Below are 24,965 nucleotides of genomic sequence, written 5' to 3' on the forward strand. Positions count from 1 at the left end.
TAAGATTCGGCTGTGTGCTTGTCTGTGTGCCTTTGTATGTTCCATAAAAGCGTTTCAAAATGGTACGCATCGACTAAGGTTTCATTACTTTATGTGCAAGGTAGAATTGCCACCACGTTATTTTTTTTTATATTTGGGAGGTAATATAGCTGCACATTACAATCAGTGGTGCGGTAGAATCATGCAAATATGGTAATTAGTGTTGTAAGTGCATATCGTATAGATTGTACTGAAGGGCTGAATAAGCTTCACATCAAGGCCGTGGTGTTTACAGTATTTGGCTGACAACTGGAAACTCCTTTCATTTATGTGTAACTTCCATAGCCACAGCGCACATATTTGCAACTCCTCAGACTCGCTTTGACTCAGTCTCAGTGATAGTTCCCACTTCATATGTTTTAATTACCCGAAAGAAAATAAAAAGCATACTTATCAAGAAAGCGGTCAGGCAAGGAGGCACAATCTCTCCAATGATATTCACTGCATGCTTAGAAGAAATATTCAAACTGTTAGACTGAAAAGGGTTAGGAGCGGTGATAAACGTACAGCAAATATCTCAACAACCAGCTTGCTGATGATGATGTCCTGTTCAGGAACGCTGGAGATACATTGCAACAATTTTGAGGACTTTAACCGAGAAAGTGTGAGAGTAGGTTGAAGATTAATATCCAGAAAACAAAGTCATGTTGAATAGGCTGTCAAGTGAACAAGAATTCATGATCGGCAGACAGCATATACAGTTTGCGCAGAAGTTTATCTAGGTCAATTACTCACAGAGAACCCTGATCATGAGAAGGAAATTTACAGAAGAATGAAAACAGGTCGTATTGCATATGGCCGCCATAACCAAATCATGACCGGGAGCTCAACGCTGTAATTGAATAGAAAAGGGTACATTCATTGCATTCTACCAGTACAAACTTAAGTGGCAGAAACTTGGACGTAGACAAAGAAGCTTGGGAACAAGTTAAGGACAGCTACAACAAGCGAGTGAACAAAAAACGTAAGGCATAACGTTAAGAGACACGAAGAGAGCGGTCTGGATCAAAGAGCAAGCGGGGGTAGTGATAGTTGACATTAAAAGGACGAAAATTCACCGATAATTACGATACTCTCTTTGAGCGCAGCTCCACAGGTGTTTTCATTTCGCATGTCAATGTTTTCTTTCATGATTATTTAGGTACACAGTTTATATTGGGAAGCGAACGCTGCGAGTAGCGTAGCTAGCACGGACAATCTGTCTCGTACGGCACATTGCAAACGGAGCGAAGTATGGCGCAACTGCCTCGCTCATCGAAAGATCACGAGAGGCAGCACGTAGATGTGTGGTTGCGGTTAACAGCAGCCACTGCAGACACGCTTCCGCTAATGCAGCACTTTGTTTCCATACAGACGAAACGCGCTACTCTGGCGTCATATCACAGCCATCATCGCTGCACAGCCCGTCTTACGTGGCACTACGCTTTTCTTCGCATGCTTTCGTTCCACCAATGATGAAATCCGCCCTTCATTGCGGGGAAATTGTGCCGCCAGTGTCAGCGGCGACAACACCCAAGGGAGCATTACATTGAGCCTTACTTATAGCCGCTTGTCATCGCCCCTTGTAGGAGCAGTGATCCCCGTTGTCACGCACGCTGGTACCGAGGACAAGCGTAGCACTCCCCACCTCACGCCACCGTGCCCTCATGCAGGGTAGCATGCATGTGGTGGCTGTATTCCATCTGAACACAGCCACCTTGCCCAGTAATTTTACGCCGTGGTGGCTTAGTGGCTATATGGCATTGCGCTGCTAAGCACGAGGTCACATGATCAAATACTAGCCATGGCGGCTGCATGTCAATCGAAGAGAAATTCAAGAATGCCTGTTTACCATGCATTACATGCACATTAAAGAACCCCAGGTGGTCAAAAATATTCGAGTCCCCGCCCCCCTATGGCGTGCGTCATAATCAGATCATCGTTTTGGCACGTGAAACCCTAGACTTAAAATTTTTCATGTCCAGAAAACAAATCTGCAATCTCAGGCTTAGTAGCACAAAACCTAGCCACTGAGTCACAACAGTAAGCTTGTAAGGCTCTTCCACAAAAATTGTGCAACACGGCCCCATGACCATGTGAAAGCTATAAGTCTATATTACACAATGAAATCAAGCTTTCTTTCTCATATTTATATTCAAACATTAAAACCACAGATGAAACTGAGCAACTAAACAAGCCACTGCGGCACTGCACAGCTCACCGTCATCGGCCAACAGCTGTGCATGAGGTAGCAGCACCTCCAGGCAGTCCAGCGCAGCAGTTCGCAACCAGGTGTCTTGCTGCAATGTTTCAAAAACTCATGCACATACCAAAAAACACTAATCTTTACCAATTATGACAAATTAGACACTAAACAGGTTTACAGGCTGACTATATCCACTACTAACAAAATTTTCACTTGGCATCTGCCCTGAAATGAAAAGGCGGTCTTCGTAAACCGTGAGACGCGAGAGTAGTTTCCGAAGGCTGACTCTGTTTAATTAAAAAGTGAATGTTTATTTGTGAAATCTAATTTTGAGGCTGCATTTTAGCGAAACATCTAAACTGCTTTTATAAGCTCAAATGCACCGGTGTAATGAATTATGTTTGTTTTGCCAATAAATTTTTAACTTCCCGACTCCCTTCATTGGTCAGGACGTACCATTGCATAGTAGTTCAGCAGCCACTCACAATTAATCAATAAAGCAGTGATGCTACTGAGGACCTCTGATTTGGAGCAATTCTTGGAACAGGCAATTTGGCATTTGGGAGCAGCTGATTTTTCACATCCTGAAGTATTTTGAAAAAGTAAGTTGCAATTTACATTCAAAGACCTGAATAATTCGTACGTTCTTACGAGAAGCTTGGTAAACATTTCCATCCATTGCAAATCTCGTGGAGAAAAAAATGTTCTGCACATGCGACACACACACAAATTGATATTGTTTCATATATTGCTAGTTTTCACAGATGTCACTTGGTATATCCAGAAACTGAAATGATGGACACATTGGCAGCATGCAGTTATAATCACATGTAATGCTGCACTTCAAACAAGTGCCGGGGGTGACACCTATGACGTATTTTCGGTTTACGCTAACAAAAGCACAGCCTTTGAGATCCATATTTGCTATCTAAAGAGGGTGTCAGTGACGCATTGGGGCCCTAAAATTGGTTATGGCGCATAGATGTTCCGTATAAAGTCCAAGGGCGATAGCGCCATCGCTGCGCACCATATGCTGTATGTGTGAGTGAAAGCATGTGAGGGGAGACGACGACCGCGGCCAAATCTCGAGCGCACAAGAAAGAAAAGCGGGGAGGAAGTGGAGGGAGATTCTAGAAAGGGGAAGCGCGCCTTCTGTCGTGCTCGAGGCACTGGCGAGGGAGCGAGGGTGCTGCGCGGTGGCGCATGGGATATCTTGGAAGCAATCTGCATTGGTGGCAAAGTCTACGCAGTGTAGGTACGTTGGCGGCTCATAGCTTTGTGCGTACTGTGTGTTCTCGACGCTCAGTTTGAGTTGTAGCGATAGACAGCAGCACGAAGGTCACTTCGCTCGCTGCTGCTGCGGTGCTTCCTCACGTTGGCGTTTGACAGCGCGTGTCCGCGCTCATCGAGTGTGATGTATTCATGTTTGCCTGTGCGCGCCGACACCATGCTTGTTAATATAGCTAATAAGTGAATGTTTACAAGTTTCTACGGACGATAAAACTACTATCCTTACTTTGTATAGCTGTCGGCTAATTTGCGATCGCAATCGATGCTTCGGCTTTCGGGCGAAACTACGACTTTTTTCACACGTAAGACTTAAAATAATATTGTGTGCAGTTCAACACTACTCTCATGTCTCAATTTTACTTGTTTCTCGGCTCTTGCGTTGCCCAACTCTTCCCTTTTTTTTTTCTTTTTTTTTAACAGCCCCGTGAAAAATGTATCAGTGGGGTTCTACTTACTAGCTGCGTTTCCGGAGTAGATAACGCCCGCCGCTGCATCGCCAATTGACCTTAAAGCCACGAGCCTCAGCAGAAACCGCACTTTGCCGTCGAGCCGCCTTGCAAGGCAGACGTCGTGTCAGCGCCGTGCGTGGCGCTGTGGCTTTATTGGGACGCACGCGCTAGTGCTGTTTCGTCTCCTGTTCGCAACTAAGGCTCACCCTATCATCACGTTGCACGTATTAATTCCCTGGTGGTGCAATTGTCGGCGATCAACGCCATCAAATCCGAGACTGCTTGGCATAGTTAGGTGCAATTTTCATCAATTATATCAAGATGGCACAGTAAATCCCATTTGGCGCACTTTGGCGCAGGAGTGGAATCACTGATAAAGTCAGAAAAGCAAACAATATTTTGTAGGTATAATATCATCAGTATTATGCTTTTAGCCAATGAACACACATATAAGCACATGATTCTCGCAATTCGCAATACTTTATATCTCAGAATAAAATTACAACTACTTCACAAGATCATACAGCTGTTTCCTTAATTTTACAAACCTTAGTTCATGCCTTTAGGAAAGCCTGATTTGTGGCGGTTGTTATTACAGCAGATTTGAGAATCTCAGAATAAAATAAAACTCAAAATAAAATTACAACTACTTCACAAGAGCATACAACAGCTTCCTTAACATTACAAACCTTAGTTCATGCCTTTACCCTTTAGTTCAGCCTTTAGAAAAGCCTGATTTGTGGCAGTTGTTATTACAGCAAATTTGATAATCTTCATTTGTACGATTCAGAATTGGTTTTATGCCTGGAGCTGTTTACATATGGTTAAGAAATGTCCGTAAAGATCTTAAAGTAAAACAGGCAAACAGGTAAATTATTTTCAGTTATTGCAACATTTACAGCATATTTAAAGAGAGAGAAAAAAACAAGGATTAGGTAGGGCTGTCACAAAAGGAAATCACATTTAAAGGACTCTCATTTTGTGCATAGAAATATGTCCGCCATATTAGGCTACCACAGTAATTATAAGAACATAGGTGCCCAAAAACAACAAAAAATACCCAATTTTAATTAAGAAATGTAGTCTGCTTAGTTGTTGATTTGTCCTTTTATTACTACCAGAGGGCAAATAAATATCTTTTTGCTATTCTGTCACAAAAAAAATTATTATACGTGTTAATGACGCCCTGTCTTAACTCTCCGTGCCACGCCCATTGGGCATGGTAAGCCCTCTATCGATGGTTTAAAATGCCGCTTTCGAGACCTTCTGCGCCGCTCACGGACAGGACATACTGCGCTTTCAGACGCGGAGGAGCACTATATTTTAGTTTTATAAGCACTTCACTTTTTTCCCGCGAGGCAGTGATGTTTAAACGCGCTACAAAGTTTCGCGATCGTCAAAGCAGAACGCAAAAATGTCCGGCTTCGGAAACAACGCGCGCTTCAGGAAATCGCAGTTATTGCAATTGCGCTGCCTCTGCGGCTGATCTTATTGATACATTGAATAGCAGCGAGTCAGAGGACCTGACTTTTCATCGGACTTTGAGTCTGAAAGCAACGACAACGCAAACCAGCCCGGAACATCGGCGGCCGCAGCCCGGCACGCCCAACTGTAATGTTTGCAGTTAAATTTTTCTAGCAAACACCTGTTCAATGAAAAATTTTTATTTTTTCGGAGATGCTGCCTACTAAATGGCAATAATTTTTGTATATCTCATAATATTTGTAACATTTTTTTCTTAGTAGATACCAAGTGTGTCTTTACAAACTTTACTCAATTTTATAGCACAATCTTGATTTTAACAATTTATATCTTTTTTTATGGCATATATCTCGTTATTAAAACCTTTATGAGTGAAAAGTGCATTCATTTTGCTTTCTGTGTATGTATTACAATAAATATTGAGTGCAGTAGTTCCTTCAGAAAAAAACATCTGCCATAACATACAAAAAACACCTATTTTCCTCATGGTAAGAGTTAACAAGGAGAAAAATGTGGAGCACTCTTCTCCCAAACCAGGTATGCTGATTAGGGCCATGGAAGGTACGTACCTTGGCGATATGTGTGGCTAGGATATAGGCAATACTGCTGCAGTCACAGTAGCGCACTGACACCTGCACCACTGAAGTACCACGCAACAAGACTGGTAACAGCGTCAAAGCAGGCAGCACACGACCAGGATCAACATGGACAAGTTCGCGCAGGAAGTCTTGCATGGCAATATGCACAGTGCCTTTGCTCTGCACAGGCAAACAAGAAGCATGCCACTCTTTCATAAATATGTGGATGCCTTCACAGTGCAAAATGACCAAGAGTTGTAGTGGAGCGTCTATGACTATTCCACATTGCACAGCCCAAAAACGTTTTCTGCTGAATATTTAACAAACACTAGTGACAGATCTTGATGACTCAAAATCAAAGAAAATCAGGTGGTAGAAACACAAATACACATACACAATGTAAATGTCTACTGTCTTTTTTATGACAGAATCATACATTACACCCTTCACCAGGCTCAAACACCATGCTCAAAGCATAATTAAGTTAGCCCTTTCAGTCCCAATGGCTACATTAAAATCCCATCATTTAGCTGGGTACATGAATGTACTGATTATTTTTTCTAACACTTAAAATTAACTTGTTCCAGTCATGCAGTGGTATGTTCAAAAAGAAACTTAACTTTTGCTATAACATCTTTATTGCTTATTGTACAATACTTTAAGCACTGTCCCCTTCAGAGTAGTCTCTGATGGCAATACACTGCTCCCATCGTTTTTTACGTTTTTGGAAAGCCTCTTGGAACGCACTTTCTGGGATGGCGCGCAGGTCTCTTGTCGCATTGTCCTGAATCTTCTCTATGGTTTGCAAACAATGTCTTTTCAATGTGGTTTTAAGCTTGGGAAACTGGAAATATTCTGCTAGGGCTAGGTCCAGAGAATACGGTGCGTGAGGCACAACGGGAGTAAGATGTTTTGTTAAATAGCTGCGGACAAGGAGCGACGTGTGACCCGGTGCACTGTCATCATGCAACACCGAAGTCTGGTTTTCCCACCATTCAGGCATCATTTTTACGCCCACACCGGAAGCTGCCACTGCATCGCCTGTGCAACGCTCCTCACGTGACCACAGAACGCCTATGACGTGACCACAGCAAACCAGCATGACTTCCGGAACGACTTCTCGCGCGGCGTGCAGGCAAGCCCGAGCAAGCTGCATGCTTTGTGTTCGTCGTTCCGCGCGTTTGGTAGGTGAAAATGGCAGCTGCGACGAAACGCACAGGGACGCGCGGCATCTCGTGCATTGTTTGGGTGCGCGCCCTCTTCCTCTATTGGACGCGACGTGACGTCAAGTGAGCGCGGCGCGTGCGGACGCTTTCTAATGCGTACGTCTGGTTGGGGCTTTAGTCACACTTCGCCAGTTGCGCTACGCCAGCCGAGATGCCATCCCCACATCAACGCGCGCGCTGTTGGCTGCTATCTTCGGAGCATGCGCAGAACCATCCTCAACCCGCGCGCCGCTTTGAACGGCTATCTCCGAACATCAGCGAAGCGGTGTGGATGCATTTTTTTTCATGCACGATGCATTGTGGGTTGACGGTGCTGTCGCCTCCGACATGCGAGTGGGTCAGGCCATTTCGGCGCCGGGCCCATCGGGGCGCGTCGGAACTTGGAAGCCGCCGGTAACGTTGGCTGCGCCGGTGTGCCCTCGTTTTCGCCAACGTGACGTAACATGCATGCGCGCGTTACGTCCCTTTACTCCAGTGTTGTCATCGAGCGAGATCGGTTCGTGTTAACTTGCGCGCGTGTGACACCGTAATTTAGTTAGTATGTGTTATAACTGCAGTGTTCTTCTTATCATTTCTCAGATGAAGTCGACAGCTACACATGCCATTCTAGGTGCATATCTTATGTTTTCTTACTTTGTTTCCCTTCCCCTCCTTCCTTCCCCTGTCCTTATGTTTCGACGTGCACTTCAAATAAATGCCCATTCTTCCAGCTTGTCAGCTTGTGTCTGCCTCGCCTGCATCAAGCACACTGTCCGACCTACGATGTAACAGTGGCGACGAGAAATGGAAAGCAAAACCCCTGGCAAAACCTTGAAGCACAGGACGGCAGCTATGCTACGGGGCGACAACTCGACGATGGCACACCAGCAACTGCCCGACTTCGACGTCGAAAGAGACAACTGGAAAGCCTATGTTATCAAGGCCGAGGCATACTTTGAGGCAATGGGCGTGACGAAGTCGGCAAAGAAACAGGCGCTTTTGGTGGCAGCGTTAAGCATGCGCACCGTTCAAATATTAGCAGGAAGAGTAGCGCCGAAGAAGCCGAATTCTTTGGAGTACGAAGACGTCGTGAAAGTCTCGGACGAGTTCTTTGATCCCAAGTGCCATGAGATTACCGAAAGCTTCCGCTTCTTCAACCGCTGCCAGCTTCAAGAATTCATTACTGAAATTCGTCGAATTGCGGACAACTGCAATTTTGGCACCATGCTCGACCGAATGCTACGGGATAGAATTGTGTGCGGCATAAGATCGAGCACACTGCAGAAACAACTCCCGACAAAGAAAGATCTGTCCGTAGAGGACGCTGAAGCAATGGCACTGTCGGCTGAAGCTGCAGACAAGGATGCCAATAAAATGGCCGCAGAGGTTGACTGCGCCTTAAAATTAAGGCGCAGTCAACCTCAACGAAAGAGGTATCGGTAGAATATGGGCGTTGTGGCAGCATTAAACACAACAGTAATGCCTGCCGTTGGAGTAATGCTCGTTGTTATCACTGCGGTCGACGTGGTCACCTAGCAGTAAAATGCCGGAACGAAGAAAGCGCAAGGCCTCGAACTCGAGAAGGAGCCCGGGGATTTCGCGGCAGAGTACTGGCTGTTAAGGAAGGGGAGACAGATGAAGACATAGAGGATAGCATGCACCTTTGGAAGCTAAAATCGACGCAGGAGGTAAATGTGAAGCCCCCAATTCGACGCAACTTCACATGGGGAGGTGTGGACGTATCAATGCTTATCGATACGGGTTCCCCGGTCTGTGCCATGTCCAGACAGCTATTTGAGCAGCACAAAAACATCTGGCCGTCGCTACGGCCTTCACGCATGAAGTTATCATGTTACCTCGGAAAATTGCCAGTTTTTGGAGAGCTCCTGTTGCCGGTGTCGTACGACAGTACAACTGTAGAACGCACATTGGTGGTGCTACATTGCCCCGGTCCGAGCTTATGTGGTCGAGATCTAATCTCCCATCTGAGCGATGCAGGTTCCCCAGTCCTCAGCCTCTCAGCCAAACCGCTGAACGCACAGCCATCTACCACCACGCAGGTCACTGCTGACGTGTTAACCGAGTTTCGAGATGTTTTCAGCTCAGATCTAGGCCTCATCAAAGGACCCGAGGCACACCTACAGCTGAAGGAGGGAGCCACGCCCAAGTTCTGTAAGGCCCGATCTATTCCCTTCGCTCTACACGACAAGGTATTTGAAGAGCTTGATAGACTTGTGGCATTAGGCGTTTTGTCACTGGTGCCGCATTCCGAGAGGGCTACGCCCATTGTACCCGTCCTTAAGAAATACGGCACCGTTAGGATTTCTGGCGACTTCAAAGTCACTTTAAATTCAGCATGTGAGCTGGAGCAGTACCCGTTGCCAGTAATCAGTGACATATTTGCGTCCTTAAGTGATGGAAAACATTTCAGCACACTGGATTTACGTGGCGCATATAAACAAGTCCCTCTCGATGAGGAATCGCGCCAGTTATGCGTGATTAATACACATAAAGGTCTTTTCTGCTACAACAGATTACCTTTCGGCATTGCCTCTGCGCCAGCCATTTTACAACGCAGAATTGAAACAGTTCTACAAGGCTTATCAGGCGCGCAAGCTTATCTGGACGATGTCTTGGTGTCCGAAAGAGCAGGAAGTGACGACGTGCTAAAAGCCGTTCTGCAGTGTTTCCGCAAGAGTGGTGTTAAACTGCGTCTTGACAAATGCAAATTTCGGCAAGTGTCCATTATATATCTTGGCCATTGAATCGATCAGCAAGGATTGCACCCAATAGAAAAGAATGTCGAAGCTATCACAGAAGCCCCTAGCCCGAAAAATGTAGCTGAGCTTCGTTATTTTCTTGGCATGATCACTTTCTACTCAAAATTTTTACCGAACATATCGTCTCTGCTCACTCCATTGTATCGGCTGTTAGAAAAGAACAGACATTGGCTCTGGGAAGAAGAGCAACAAACGGCGTTTAATAAAGCAAAACGGTGCTTGCAGCAAGCAGGGGTGTTGGTTCATTTTGACCCTTCACAACCGCTGAAACTAGAGAGCAACGCATCGCAAAAAGGAATCGGTGCAGTGCTTTTTCATACGAAAGGGAACGTCAACAAACCGATTGGATTTCGTTCAAGGACATTGTCGAAAGCAGAACGAAATTATTCGCAACTTGAACGTGAAGCATTGGCCCTCGTATTTGGAGTAATGAAGTTTCGTGATTACCTTCTAGGCCGTGAATTCATCCTGGTCACAGACCACCAACCGCTCCTGGGCCTGGTGAGACCGGATCGGCCCACTCCGCCTCTGGCTGCTGCTCGCATACAGCGCTGGGCGCTTTATTTGGGAGGATTTCGCTACAAGTTACAGTATTTGCCAGGCAAGCAGCTCCTGAACTCAGACGCACTTATTAGGTTGCCACAAGAAACTTCGGAGCCAACCACGGAAGGGGAGCCACCCGACTACGTTCTGGTACTAGCATGTGTCCAGGAGGGAGCGGTCTCGGCAGAACTTCAGGCGCTGACCGCAGGTGACCCAGTACTTTCCCAGGTCATGCAGTACACAAGAGACGGGTGGCCTCCAAGCACTAAAGCATTAGAACGACTGCAGACTGGAACTGTCATTGGCCATAATTTGCTGTATTGGGGCCATAGAGTTGTCATTCCAGCCAACGCGCAATATAGAATGTTGCACATGTTGCACGAGACACATCAAGGATCATCGGCGATGAAATCAATCGCTCGGTCAGCTTTCTGGTGGCCAGGAATGGACCACGACATAGAACAGCTGTCAGCGGGGTGCACAAGCTGCATCCAGAATCGACCAATGCCAGTATCTGTTCCATCAGTTAAATGGCCGACCTGCCAGGAAAACTGGTCGAGAGTGCATCTAGATTTCGCGGGGCCAATGAAAGGAAGCATGATCCTTGTTCTCTTAGATGCTCACAGCAAATGGATTGAGGCCGTACCAATAAAACAGGCGACCACGTCTTCGACTATTACTTGCCTGCGCAGCTTCTTTAGCAGGCTCGGCATTCCTCGCACTTTAGCAGGTTCGGCATTCCTCACATAATGATGTCTTAGTGGTACACACAGGAACAAGTCATGTACTGGCACATATGAATGATGTCACAGCGATGCCAAATTGTGCAAAAAGACCTGTCAACCTAAGATATTTAAAAATACTGCAGCTTTAGCATAAAATACAAAAATTTGATAAACAATAATAAAAACTGTTTTATTGCTCAGGATGTCGGGTGTTCATGGAAAAAAATTATAGAATTTACAGTATCTTCATGAAATGACTGTTTAAAACTCAAGCAATGGAGACCGAAATTACTATTGCTATTACACATTGGCTATATCAAGTGGGTAGGTTGTAATAATCTAGCAGTGTGGTAACACAGCTTACGGGCCGACGAAGAAGAGAACCAACCAGCGATAACCCAACGAATGATATTCCTTTTTTGATGACACCCAATTACATACATGGGGACAACAGCGCCACAGATGTTCACAGAGTTTCTAGACGGAATATCGAAACCAAAACTAACGACACAACATATTCACCCCCTTAAAACTTTCCGTGGGTTAAAACTTTAAGCTGTTAGTGGGTTAGTACTGCAAGGTGCTTTGTATATTGACTCGCGCTCATACGGGAAACATAAGGCAATGAAAAACAGTGACCGGTCAACAACAAAGGAACATCATTTAACACAAGTACACTCATCAGCAACTACAAATTCTATATACAAAACCCATGAAAACTTCATTCTCTCCCTACAAAAAATTATCTCTACAAAAATGTTCAAAACAACATAGACTATACGAGAAGAAAAAGAAAACTAATAGAGTTGTCACACATAGTCGCTGTAACGAAACGTTTCGGAGGTTGTCAAGTCCGTGGCAGTTGGACGCGAACAGGAGCCGGACCCGGTAGTGGTTTAGGGGGGTCCGGGTCGGGAGTAGCCCGGTCGGCCACAACAGCAGGAAGAGGCGCACCTGCTTGTGGCTCAGGCGTGTCTGGGTTCAGAGGAGCACGGGTGGCCACAGGAGCAGGCAGAAACGCAGCCGCCACTTAGATGGCTCACAAGCAGCTGGTAGCCCAGTGTTCCCCGGTGACAGGAACCTCGGTGTGCTAGCCTCTTGCGTGTTCCAGGTCTTCTCTGGACGCAGAGTACGGGGACCCAAACAGACTTTGGCAAGCTTGGATGCATTCAAGGTCCTGCCATCATTGAGGTGGAAAGAGGACTGTCCGTGCTGCTCCAGCATTTTGCGGGGACTGACAAACGAGGAGTCTCCCTTGAAGATGATGGAGGGTTTCCGCACCTGGACGAAGTCACCAACTGCGATGTTGGTTTTCTTCGGGGCTCAACGAAGAATCTATCCGCTTCTTGCTGCTTTCTTGGTTATGCTTCACCAAACGACACAGCTGACAGAGCTCGGTAGCTGGGTCCTTGAAGATGAAAGACGACGGGTGCCCAACGACGTCCAGGCGTGTTCTCGACAGCCTTCTATGCAGCAACAGAGTGGGGGCAACTCCCGTGGTCACGTGTGGTGTGCACCAGTAGATGCCAAGGTATTCGATGACCACTGGGCAGAGTGGTCGATATTCCAGCAAAGCTGTCTGCATGAAGTCATACCTGCCAAGTTCGAAGAAACTAAATCCGGGAAATCTCCCGACTGGGGGGCTTCCGTCGGTTACACAACATCCCCCCCCCCCAACGTCTATATTTTCTAGTACCGACAGAACTTCATTGCAATTTTATTTACACATACACAAATGACCACATGAACATCAATGTCTCACTTGTGCAAGCATTTCGTTGTTGCTAATTCTGTCTTCAAAAATTCTTTAAAGTATAATTAAATTCTTGGGTCTTATGTCCCACAACCACCATATGATTATGAGGCACGCCGTAGTGGGGAACTCCGGATTAATTTCGACCATCTGGGGTTCTTTAGTGTGCACCCAATGGACGGCACACAAGCGTTTTTGCATTTCGCCCCCAACTAAATCCCGCGAACTCGTGCTTAGCAGCGCAATGCCAAAGCCACTCAGCAACCACGGCGGGTGTTAAAAAATTCTTCAGACAATGTTTGATTGTAAGAAATTTCATTTCCACTGCGTCCTCGTATTTTTCCCGATGTGAAACTGCCGCTCGCACTCTGCATTGCTCTGTGGTATCAACAAAATACCCAACTTCACTTCGGCTGAGCACTACATTAAATACTTCAAGACACTTTTTGTGCTAGCGCTCCTTGCTTTTAAGTCACGACTGACTGTAGGCCTACGCAATACCAGAGCGGCTTACGCCGAGGAGAACGATGGAGAGTCTAGTGTTGCTAGTGGTGGAACACGGCATTCGCTGGCTAGCTTAATGAGGCTAGGGCCACTAGGGCACCCAACAACCCCGTCAGCAAAAGAGCGGCTCTGCAGTTAACAAAATAGCGCATGTATAGGGTTTCCCTACAACTTTCTTAATTTGTTTGCGCGATGAACTTCCATATGAATTGGATGGGGTTGGATTCTTTTAGCCAATGTGGCCTGACAAAGCGCTGGACTCAGATAGAAAAGGGACATAACTGCAATTTCCGGGAGATTTTCCTTTCAACTGTACAACCGGAAGAAACAGTCCTAATCTGAGTCTCCCGGGTAATCGGGGAGACTCCCGGATTTGGACCGTTTCTTCCAGTTGTACAATTGACAAGACAAACTCCAAGAAATTGCAGTTATGACCCATTTCTATCCACATCCAGCGCATTCCGGGTAATCCGGGAAACTTGGCAGTTATGCGAAGTTCTTGAAAACACGGTTGAATCGTTCTACAAGTCCATTCACCTGGGGGTAGTACACCGAAGAGTGCGAGAGGTGAATGGCATGATCCTTCAGGAACTGGTTGAATTCTCGGGAACAAAACTGAGGGCCATTGTCACACACAATCTCATTGGGGTAGCCCTCTCGAGAAAATAATGAGAGCAGAAAGATTGTCACTGGGCGTGTCGACACCTCAATGCAGAAATGTACTTCAGGCCACTTGGAGAAGTAGCTTACGCGGGTGATAGCGAACCTGCAACCGTGCAGCACTCTTTCCATGGGACTGGCAATGTCGATGGCAACCTTCTGCCATGGACGCTCTGGCAGGGACACAGGTTGCAGCGAAGTTACTGAAGTCTTGGCACTCTTGTCTGCAGCCTGGCAGATTATGAAGTTGTGGATGGCAATTTCCACTTGCTTGTCCATGCCAGGCCACCAAAACGACACTTGTAGTTGCGCCTTGGTGTGAACTATCTAAAGGTGAGCTTCGTGCGCAGTGGAAATGACTTGTGGGGTAAGGGAAGTAGGAACTACGAGCCGTTCCCCACGCAAAAGCAGGTCATCGACCACACACAGTTCTTCGCGCAATGGCGAAGAATGGCTTAAGTTTACCCGGGATGGACTTGTCGGGAAGCCAAGATGATGCGACATAAGCCTTGACTTTCTCCAAGGTAGCATCTTCATGCAGGGACTGCTGGAACTGTTCTTTGGTGAGGCAGAGTGAAGCAATGAGAGACACGACCTCTTCGTTGAACGAAGCATCTTCTTGCGAAACAGACATAGGAAGGCGGGACAGTGCATCCGCAACTTGATTCTCTGACCACTTGCGGTATTCAACCATATAGTGGTAGAGCCGAAGACGCTCTGACCAGTGTGTGATGCGAAGGGGGCGTCTTCCTGAGCCTTGAGACAACAGAAGAGAGACCAAGGCTTGGTGGTCCGTGCGAAGTGTGAAGCACCATCTCCAGAGGTATGTGTGCCAATGCTCGCAGGCCCAGACGCACGCGAGTGCTTCTCGTTCACCAACTGCATACTTCCTCTCTGCTGGGGAGAGTGTGTGAGATGTGAAAGGAGACTATGCGCAGCTGGCACCCACCCCTTTGTTGGAGAATGGCGCCAAGGCCGCAGTCAGAAGGATCCGTGGAGACAACCACCAGAAGAGTGGGATCAAACATCTGAAGTACTGTGCTGGACGAGAACAGGCGCTTGACCTTCCGAAAACTAGTTTCAACAGCATCACTCCAGATGAAGGGTTGATTCTTGCGAAGCAGCGCACGCATCGGATCTACGACTCCAGCAAGGCAGGGAACAAACTTAGCGTAGTACTCGACTAGGCCGAGAAACAAACGCAAACCAGCGGCGTCAGTGGGGGCAGGAGCGTACAGGAAAGAATTCACTTTCTCTGGCCCTGGTGAGATGCCGTGCCCCCCCCCCCCCTCATCGACGCAAAAGGTGCACTTGTGATTGAGCTTGAGTCCAACTGCCTTGATGCGGCAGAGAACAGCGGCCAAGTTCGTTAGGTGCTCTTGTTTGACCTTGCCGAACACAATGATATTGTCAATGAAGAACAGAACACCGGAGCACCCTTTGAGAATCTACGACATCAACTGTTGGAAGACTACGGAGGCAGACGCCAGCCCAAAGCATGCCCGCTTGAAACAGAACAGTGCGTCGTGAGTCACGAATGCAGTCAAGTCTCAGCTCTTGGGATGCACCAGAACCTCGTAGTAGGTGGATGCAAAATCCAGCTTAGGGCACCTTCACACTGGGGAATCCGGCGTCTACAGCGAACGGAATTCTCCCGCCGCCGAAATTCGCGCTGTTCACACTGCTTGCCCACCGCGCCGCCGGAACGCGATGCAGCGCCATCTGCGGTGTAAAGCGCTAACCTCCAAACAAGCGCGGGATATACCGGATGTGCCCGCAGCCTCGAAACTGCGCAGTTATCTCCGCTCGTGTAGAGTTCGCGTGGTTTTATTTTGCGCCTCATCGCTGCAAGCAACGACAATGAACCCTGAGCAAGAAGAGGCAGTACTGCTAGGCTTGTTGGCAAGCACTTTCTGGCGATTCATGACGCGCAGAAGCATTCGCAGAAGAGACGACGCCAGGTTCGTGCTGCATTGCAAGAGCGCGAAAAGCTTGGTCACGCCACCAAAATACTACCCCTTCTGCGAGATCACGACGTAGAGTACTACCGAGAGTAAGTTGAGATGTATTGTTATTCGTGACAACGATTAGGTTTCGGACCAATTCGATCAGCATTTCCGACGTCGCGACAGACTTCACGACTGCGACAACGCGCGCGCGCCCGACTCGGCAGCCATCTTCGAAATTCTTACTCGCGCTCCGATTGGTCCGCGGTGAGGAAATCCGGCGGCAGCTGCCACAAAAATCGGTCCGAGACCGATCGGCGCGGAAAGGGCTATTCCGGCGGATCTCGCCGCCGCCGAACTGGGTTCCGCGCCGCTCCAGACGCCGAATGTCTCAGTGTGAACGCGCCCTTAGAGAAGGTAGTCGCACCGACGAGGCTGTTCAGGAGCTCTTCCGTGTGAGGAAGCGGGAAGCTGTCGGCGATGACTGCTTTGTTAGGTTCCCGGAGGTCAACACAGAGTTGAATGCCGCCGTCCTTCTTCCTTACCACGACGATGGGGGACACCCATTCTGAGGCATTAACGCACTCGTTAACATCCAGTTCTTCCAACCGACGGAGCTCTCCCGAAACTTGAGGTCGAAGTGTAAGCGGAAGGCGCTGAAGTTTCGATGCCACAGGAGGCACTGCGAATCGGATCTTGATCTAATGGACGAAACCTTTGGCAAGACCAAGGCCTGGCGAGAAGAGGGAGCCGAACTCACTAGACAGGGTCTTCAGAAAAGGGTTGGGTGGTGAAACTTTGTGCGAGACTGACAGCTGGGTCGCGTCGAGTGTCGCTGGCATGGTCGATGTCTCGAAACAATGCAGAGATGACCCTTTAATGTGCAGGTCCAAAGCCTTGATCACATCAATTCCGAGGATGGATGTGCCTTTCGGTACAACGTAGAACAGGAGGTATGCCATGCATCCCTTGAGCATGACTTCCGTAAGAAAGCAACAACGTATGGGAATGGAGCGCTTAGAGTAATCAAGAAACTTCACTCGCGGCACTAAAAGAAGTGACTCATCAATCAAATACTGCTAGAAAAGGTTTGCTTCTAGGATGGAAACAGACAATCCAGAGTCGACAAGAAACTTCAAGGACTTGCCGGCGACGAAAACGTCAAAGAAAATGCCGGCTCAAGCAGGACCGACCACGGTAAGGACGCTTAAACTTTCAGCATTATCATACGAGTACTGGCAGTCGACTTCATGGATGGCAACGGTGGAATGACGCTGTTGCTTGTTACAGACTAAGAGGAAGTGCCCAAGGCAACCGCATTCAAAACAGCGCTGACCTTGCGCTGAATAGGAGGATGACGAGGCGTGGTGCTGGTGGGAACCACAACGAAAACTGCGGTGACACCTTGTTTGAGTTGCGGGAGCATTCAGGGGAAGCAGACTGACAGGGAGACGAGCACGGCCGTGTTGTATCCCCTGAACGCCAAACGCCTCATGAAGTTACCTGCTGAACGTGCCCGGGAGCAAGCTCGCGAACTTGCTGGGCGGCCTGCTCCAGTTGCTGTGCCAGAAGCATGGCGCGTGAAAAGAGAACGTTCTACAAGCAGCCATTCACAAACGTGTTGTGACATGATGCCTTGTAAGCACTGATCGTGGAGGGAGTCATCAAGGACGATGAAAGAACACGAAGCAGCAAGCTCTTGTAAAGTGGCGACGTAGTCTTGTATGGACTCACTTGGTTGCTGGCTATGGCAGCAGAAGCGATGGCGGTCCAAGACGACATTGCTTGCGGAGGCAAAATGCTGCGTTAACACAGCGACGGCTTGGTCATATGATGATGGAGCAATGGACGACTTTTTGGCCTCATCGAAAGCTGTCGCGGTTGAAGCCGGCGAGGCGAGTTCGGAGACGTGGGATGGCAGAGCGAACAAAATACGCTCACCTTCAATTTCCAGGCTGTATAACAGGAGGGCTTTGCATCATTCAGGTGGGAAGTCGGATGCTCCGGATGCCAAAAGAAAGGTCTGAAATATGCGAAACCATTGCGGTCACGGAACCGGTGGACGGCACTTCGCAGGCAAAAACGGTGGCGGTGGAGCAAGGCCGGAGAAATTCATGACGTGGCCAGCGTGGCTACAGGGGAGGTAACGCCTCCAGAAAAAAAAAAATCAATCTAGAACCCTCGTCGCCAATGTGGTATCGTGGCCTACGGGCCGATGAAGAAGAGAGCCAGCCCAACAAATGATCTTACTTTATTTGATGAAACCCAATTATATACATGGGGACACCAACGCCACAGACATTCACATGGTTTCCAGACGAAATATAAAAACTAAAACTAACGACACAACAAGTAGGTTCATAAACTTTAGCTCTTCAAATTTGGCCAGCAACTGTACTATTAAACATTTGAAATCCATTTCTCCCTAAAGTATCATATCAAAACTGATAAAATATTTTAGTCAACTGTATAAAAATAACTACTTAGGAAGCTCTAAAAACGCACTATTTTACCATATCATCATTAAAGTTGGCACGTATGCACACATATCGGACTCACAGAGGCAATTGAATTAGTATGTTGTAGCTGTTTCTGATTTGGTTGATGCAATCCTGAAACCGTAATACACTGTATAATATATACTTCATCGAACCATGAAAATCGATGTCCCCATTTCGGCACATCACAACATCAAAAAGCAAGGAATCAGTTACAAAGCATGTCTATTTGGGCTTGTTAGTGTTAGCACATTTCACTATGGCAGAACAATAAACATGTGATGAACAGGCAGAAGGAAGCACCGAGTGTTTTTGTTTTTTTCTTCCTGTATATGCATTGTACAGTGAATTGAATCATGATGGTCATTAGTCATTACATGGAAATTTATGCATTTTTCATAAAGGCTTGTTATACCTTGTTCAGACTTCGGGGTGGAGGACGATAGACAGACTCTTTCAGCAGACAAAGAAGAAATGAAAAGCTTGATGCAATATTTACCGATAGTGGGTCATAGCGTACCTGTAGCTGTAAGAGCGCATCAGACCGACTGGGCAGCTTGTGGCGACTCTGACTTAACAATGGGCCGGTTCTTCCTTAAATCCCCTTGGCGGCGACTCCTTGTCGACAGGACCCAGACGGGGAGGGTGGCGATGATGGCCGGGGCTGCTTGAAATTGTCCACGTCAAATGGATTCGTCGTGGATAAATGGGAGTTCCTGTCGCCTAGATGATAGGGTTGTAGTATGGCAGCTCCCGTCGCGTCGATGATGGATAAGCACGTACTATGGCACAACAGCACGCCCGCCGCCAGATAATACATCCAGAAGTCGAGCTGTTCGACGCGGCTCGACGTATGCAATGTGCTGATTAAGTGACGTCCATGAGAGGGTTAAGGAAAAGGATTTGCGGCTATTTCATCCGCTGGTCTTTCCTTTGCTTGGATCAGCTCACGCAATGACCGAAAATCAATGCGAACCATTTCGGCGAAAGTGAGCACCCTCCCAACGCTCTCCACAATGCCAGACCAAACTCAATGAAAGCAAACGCTCTAACCCTCTCTGTGCTCTCAGCAGCACCCATTAAGGATATTGTACTAAACACGAGACACGCACCCGATAAAGAGCCCAGGATACAGACCTCTACAAATAGTGATCTCAAAGAAGACACATTGAAAGAGAATAAACAGCTGAAGAATAGATTGCAAAGCGATTCCCAACAGTCATTCGGGACGCCCAGGCACAGCTGAGGCGATCGAAGAAACTTTATCTTTTGCCCTGTCTTGCTCTGAGCGAAACTGTGTTACTTGGTTTGCAATGATAGCCCATTCGAGTGGCAGTGGTAGGCTCTCGAACGATCAGGAGGCTCATTTTATTGCGATAGCAATTATATTGCTACACGCGTGTGGTATTTGGTTGTTTGAACGAGGCACGCGGGCGCCTAGACGAAGAAGACGAACTGCTCTGGGCTCTCGAGCTATCGGCTGATCTGGCCAGCGCTGCAGCTATCTTTTGTAAATATACTTGTAAATAGTCTCCTGTACTTAATTCTTCGTTCGCGTAACATTTTTGGTGGAGCGTGCCGTTCCCCGTCCTCACCACGGAGCTCCACAGCGGCCGCACCGTCCAGCTTTCCGCCATGGCTCCCGGTGACAACTCGTCTGCTGCTACTACTCCAACCACAACGTACGTCACGGTTGCCACTCCCCGCGATCCTGGCTTATTCTCCGGCCAAGATAATGTTGATGTTGATGACTGGCTACGCATGTATGAGCTTGTTAGCCGCAACAACCACTGGGACCCTACCATAATGCTAGCTGATGTCCTCTTCTACTTGGGCGGAACACCTCGTGCCTGGTTCCGGACACACGAGGAGAAGATCTCTAGCTGGGACGCTTTCAAGGAGAAGCTCCGCGACCTCTTTGGCAATCCGACCAGTCGGCAGCAGGCTGCAAGAAAAGAGCTTGCTACACGAGTACAGTCGTCCACTGAATCGTATGTCTCGTACATACAAGACGTGCTAGCTCTTTGCCGGAAAGTCGACGAGAACATGGTCGAAGTTGACAAGGTTGGCCACGTTCTCAAGGGGATCGCGGACGACGCGTTCAACTTGTTGATCTTCAACAATGTGTCTACCATCGACGTCATTGTCAAGGAATGCCGCCGCTTTGAGCTCGCCAAAAGCCGCCGCGTCATTCCACAGTTCTCCCGGCTCCCTAACACGGCTGCGACGTCGTCCTGCGTCGCCCTTACCACTTCACCCCCCTCCAATGAGACCGTCACGCGTATTGTTCGCCGCGAGCTCGAGGCTGCCAGTCCTGCCACGTTCCTTCCGCGCCCACTTGACCCAACCATTGACCAACCAGCCCCAGCGATCTCCCTCATTCAGGAGGTTGTGCGGCAAGAGTTTGCCAACCTCGGTTTTCCTGCTGCCTGCTCCATCTCCCGAGCTGACGCCCGACTGGTGCCGACAGCTGCGCCTCGCAGCGATCTGTATTCCCGTCCCAGATACCGCAACCCTACAGAGTGGAGAACTCCGGACGACAAAGCCATTTGCTTTCGTTGCCACCGCATTGGCCATGTCGCTCGCCACTGCCGCACCTCCTGGACATCGCCGTATTCGAGCTACTTTTCCCCGTCTCCTCGCCCATATGCCGACCCTCGCCCCTACTCGCCTCGCCGTATGCCTTCTAGCTCTCACGTATCCGTCGATGACAGTCGTCCCACTCGCTCGCCGTCACCTCAGCGCCGTCGGTCCCCGTCGCCCCAGCCATGCCGCTATTCGTCGCCGACCAATTATGGACCCTCCCGGACGGAAAACTAGGCCATGCAGCTCTTGGAGGTAGTGCTGCATCACGTTCGTCCTGTCCAAATCCTCCGTTGACGCTCCTCACGAACACGAACCTAATTCAAGTAGATGTAGATGGTGTCCCGTTGACGGCATTGATTGATACTGGAGCCCAAGTGTCCATAAGGAGCGCTAACCTATGTCGTCGCCTCAAAAAAGTTCTTACGCCTGCCGTCACCCGAGCCGTACGCGTCGCCAATGGCGCCACTGTTGCCGTCTGTGGTATGTGCACTGCTCGCATAGGAATTGCTGGCCGCCAAGTTCCAGTCCAGTTCTCCGTGCTGACCAGTTGCCCTCAAGACCTAATCTTCGGGCTCGACTTTCTGACGACGCATTCTGCCCTCATCGACTGTTCCACCGGTACGCTGTGCCTCGAGCTTCCTCTTGTTTCCGACGTTCGCCCTGAACAACTGCACACCCTATGCACTACAGCGTTTGTTCGGTTACCTCCAAAAGCCCTAACCTTCGTCGAATTGGCCTCAATGGCAACCGTGCCTGATGGCAACTATGTCGTCGCCCCTATTCGTGATGTCCTCCTGGCGCGCGACATCTCTGTGCCACACTCCGTCGTTACCCTTGCCGCTAATCGAATGTGTCTCCCCGTTGTCAATTTTGACTTGACGAAGCAAGTGTTACCTGAAGGCATAGCGGTGGCCACGCTCCTGTCAGTGACAGACGACCACGTCACTGCTTTTGCAGCCGACGCGTCTCCAGATCCTCCTGATAACCCGCAGGATGCCTTGAACCTCAACGGCCCATTACGTCCCATGGTCGCTCCGGACCTCGCCCCTGGCCAAGCAGCCGCCCTATATCGCCTTTTGCTTTCCTATCGCGACATATTTGACACTGACAATCGCCCACTTGGTCAGACGTCCCTTGTTAAGCATCGGATAAACACTGGTGATGCTGTTCTCATTCATCGCCGACCGCATCGCGTGTCCACGGCAGAGCGGCAAGTTATTCAGCAGGAAGTCAACAAGATGCTCGCCAAAGGCATCGTTGAGCCCTCGTCGAGCCCTTGGGCGTCGCCGGTGGTGCTCGTCAAAAAGAAAGATGGCACGTGGCGTTTCTGTGTTGATTACCGCCACCTAAACCGAATCACTAAAAAGGACGTTTACCCCTTACCACGAATTAAGGACGCTCTTGATTGTCTTCACGGTGCCAAATACTTTTCGTCCATTGACCTTCGATCTGGTTATTGGCAGATTTCCGTCGATGACCAAGACCAAGAAAAGACCGCTTTCGTCACTCCAGATGGCCTCTACCAATTTAAGGTTATGACGTTTGGTTTATGCAATGCCCCGCCAAGTTCGAACGGATGATGGACTCTCTGCTTCAAGGCTTCAAATGGTCAACTTGCCTTTGTTACCTCGACGACGTCCTTGTGTTTTCTCCTACGTTTGAGACGCACCTTGAGCACGTCGCAGCTATCCTTGACGTCTTCCGCAAGGCTGGGCTCCAATTAAACTCATCGAAGTGCCACTTCGGGCGCCGACAGATTACAGTGCTCGGCCATCTCGTCGATGCTTCCGGAGTACAACCCGACCCGGAGAAGGTTCGAGCAGTAACAGCTTTTCCTGTACCTCAGTCTGTCAAAGACGTCCGGAGTTTTGTGGGGCTCTGCTCTTATTTCAGACGGTTTGTGAAAGATTTCGCAGCAATCGCTCGACCACTCACTGAACTTCTGAAGAAAGACGTGCCTTTTACGTGGGGTTCCCCTCAGGCTGCCGCATTTTCACGCCTAATCACGATTCTGACGAATCCACCGATCTTGGCCCACTTTGACCCGTCTGTACCTACAGAGGTCCGAACCGATGCCAGTGGTTATGGGATCGGCGCAGTCTTAGCACAACGACAACACGGACACGACCGCGTTATAGCCTACGCTAGCCGGCTCCTGACAACTGCAGAGCGCAACTATTCGATTACCGAGCGCGAATGCCTTGCTCTCGTCTGGGCTGTTTCAAAGTTCCGCCCATATTTATATGGCAAGCCCTTCTCAGTAATCACAGACCATCATGCGCTGTGTTGGCTTTCGTCGCTGAAGGATCCTACTGGTAGGCTCGGTCATTGGGCTCTCCGACTACAAGAATATCCCTACACAGTGACGTACAAGTCGGGACACCAACACCAGGACGCAGATTGCCTCTCTCGCTACCCAGTCCAAGACCCGACCTCTACGTCTGATACTGACACCGACGCCTGCATTCTCTCTGTTTTTCCACTGGTCCATGTCGCCGACGAGCAGCGCCGTGACCCGTCCTTGCGTGTCATCATTGACCGCCTGGAATCATCACTTGCCGACAGCTCCCTTCGCTTATTCACACTTCAAGATGGCGTACTATACCACCACAACGTTCACCCCGACGGCCCAGCATTACTCCTTGTGATCCCTAAACACCTTCGCTCAGCTGTTCTCCACGAACTTCACGACCTCCCCACTGCCGGTCACCTCGGTGTGTCACGTACCTATGACCGAATCCGCCGACGCTTCTTTTGGCCAGGGCTTGCTCGCTCCGTTCGAAGATACGTAGCTGCGTGTGAGAAATGCCAGCGACGCAAGACACCGTCGACGCTCCCTGCTGGGTACCTTCAACCAATTGACATTCCCGCGGAACCATTCTTTCGGGTTGGTTTAGATTTACTTGGTCCCTTTCCCCTTTCTACCTCTGGGAACAGGTGGATCCCTGTGGCCACAGATTACGCCACGCGCTACGCCATCACCCGAGCGCTCCCTACAAGCTGTGCAACAGATGTTGCCGATTTTCTTCTACGCGACGTGATTTTATTACATGGAGCTCCGCGACAACTTCTCACAGACCGTGGCTGGACATTCCTGTCAAAAGTTATCGCGGACATCCTGCAGTCCTGTGCCACGAGGCACAAGCTCTCCACGTCATACCATGCGCAAACGAATGGCCTCACGGAGCGTCCTAATCGCACTCTCACAGAGATGCTCGCGAAGTATGTGTCTTCCGACCACACTGACTGGGACCTCTCTCTACCGTTAGTCACCTTTGCGTATAATTCCTCGCGCCACGACATAGCCGGTTATTTGCCAATTTTTCCTTCTGTTCGGCCGAGAACCAGCACTGCCCCTCGACACAAGCATCCCTGTTGGCGCAGCACCCACCAGTGAATATGCACTTGACGCCGTCGCCCGCGCTGCCCACGCAAGGGAAATTGCCCGTGGCCGCGTTCTGCACTCCCAAGAGAATCAACGGCGTTTGTACGACCAGCGACACCGCAACGTGCACTTCTCGCCTGGTTCTTTGGTGCTTCTATGGTCTCCGTCGCGTCAGGTCGGCCTGTCAGAAAAACTGCTGTCTCGTTACACAGGTCCCTACCGAGTGATTCGTGCCATGACTCCCGTCACCTACGAGATCGCCCCTGATGCCCCATCTGCTTCCCAGTCCAGTGATATTGTGCACGTTATACGACTGAAGCAGTATCACCCTCCCAGTGATGACATTTAGATGCTCCG

The 24,965-nt window shown here is 48.9% G+C and overlaps 1 protein-coding gene across 1 annotated transcript in view; it reads right to left on the bottom strand.

Moving 5' to 3' along the window:
* LOC119443942 (uncharacterized) overlaps positions 1–24,965 on the bottom strand; it is a 134,245-nt gene that overhangs the window by 6,934 nt on the left and 102,346 nt on the right. The window contains exons 6-7 of the mRNA XM_049660475.1: positions 6,015–6,203; positions 2,240–2,318 (exon numbers count right to left, since the gene is read on the bottom strand). Of these exons, the coding sequence (XP_049516432.1) occupies positions 2,240–2,318; positions 6,015–6,203 (268 nt within the window). The remainder of the gene's footprint in view (positions 1–2,239; positions 2,319–6,014; positions 6,204–24,965) is intronic.

Source organism: Dermacentor silvarum, chromosome 1, assembly GCF_013339745.2.
Source record: "Dermacentor silvarum isolate Dsil-2018 chromosome 1, BIME_Dsil_1.4, whole genome shotgun sequence".
Taxonomy (NCBI): domain Eukaryota; kingdom Metazoa; phylum Arthropoda; class Arachnida; order Ixodida; family Ixodidae; genus Dermacentor; species Dermacentor silvarum.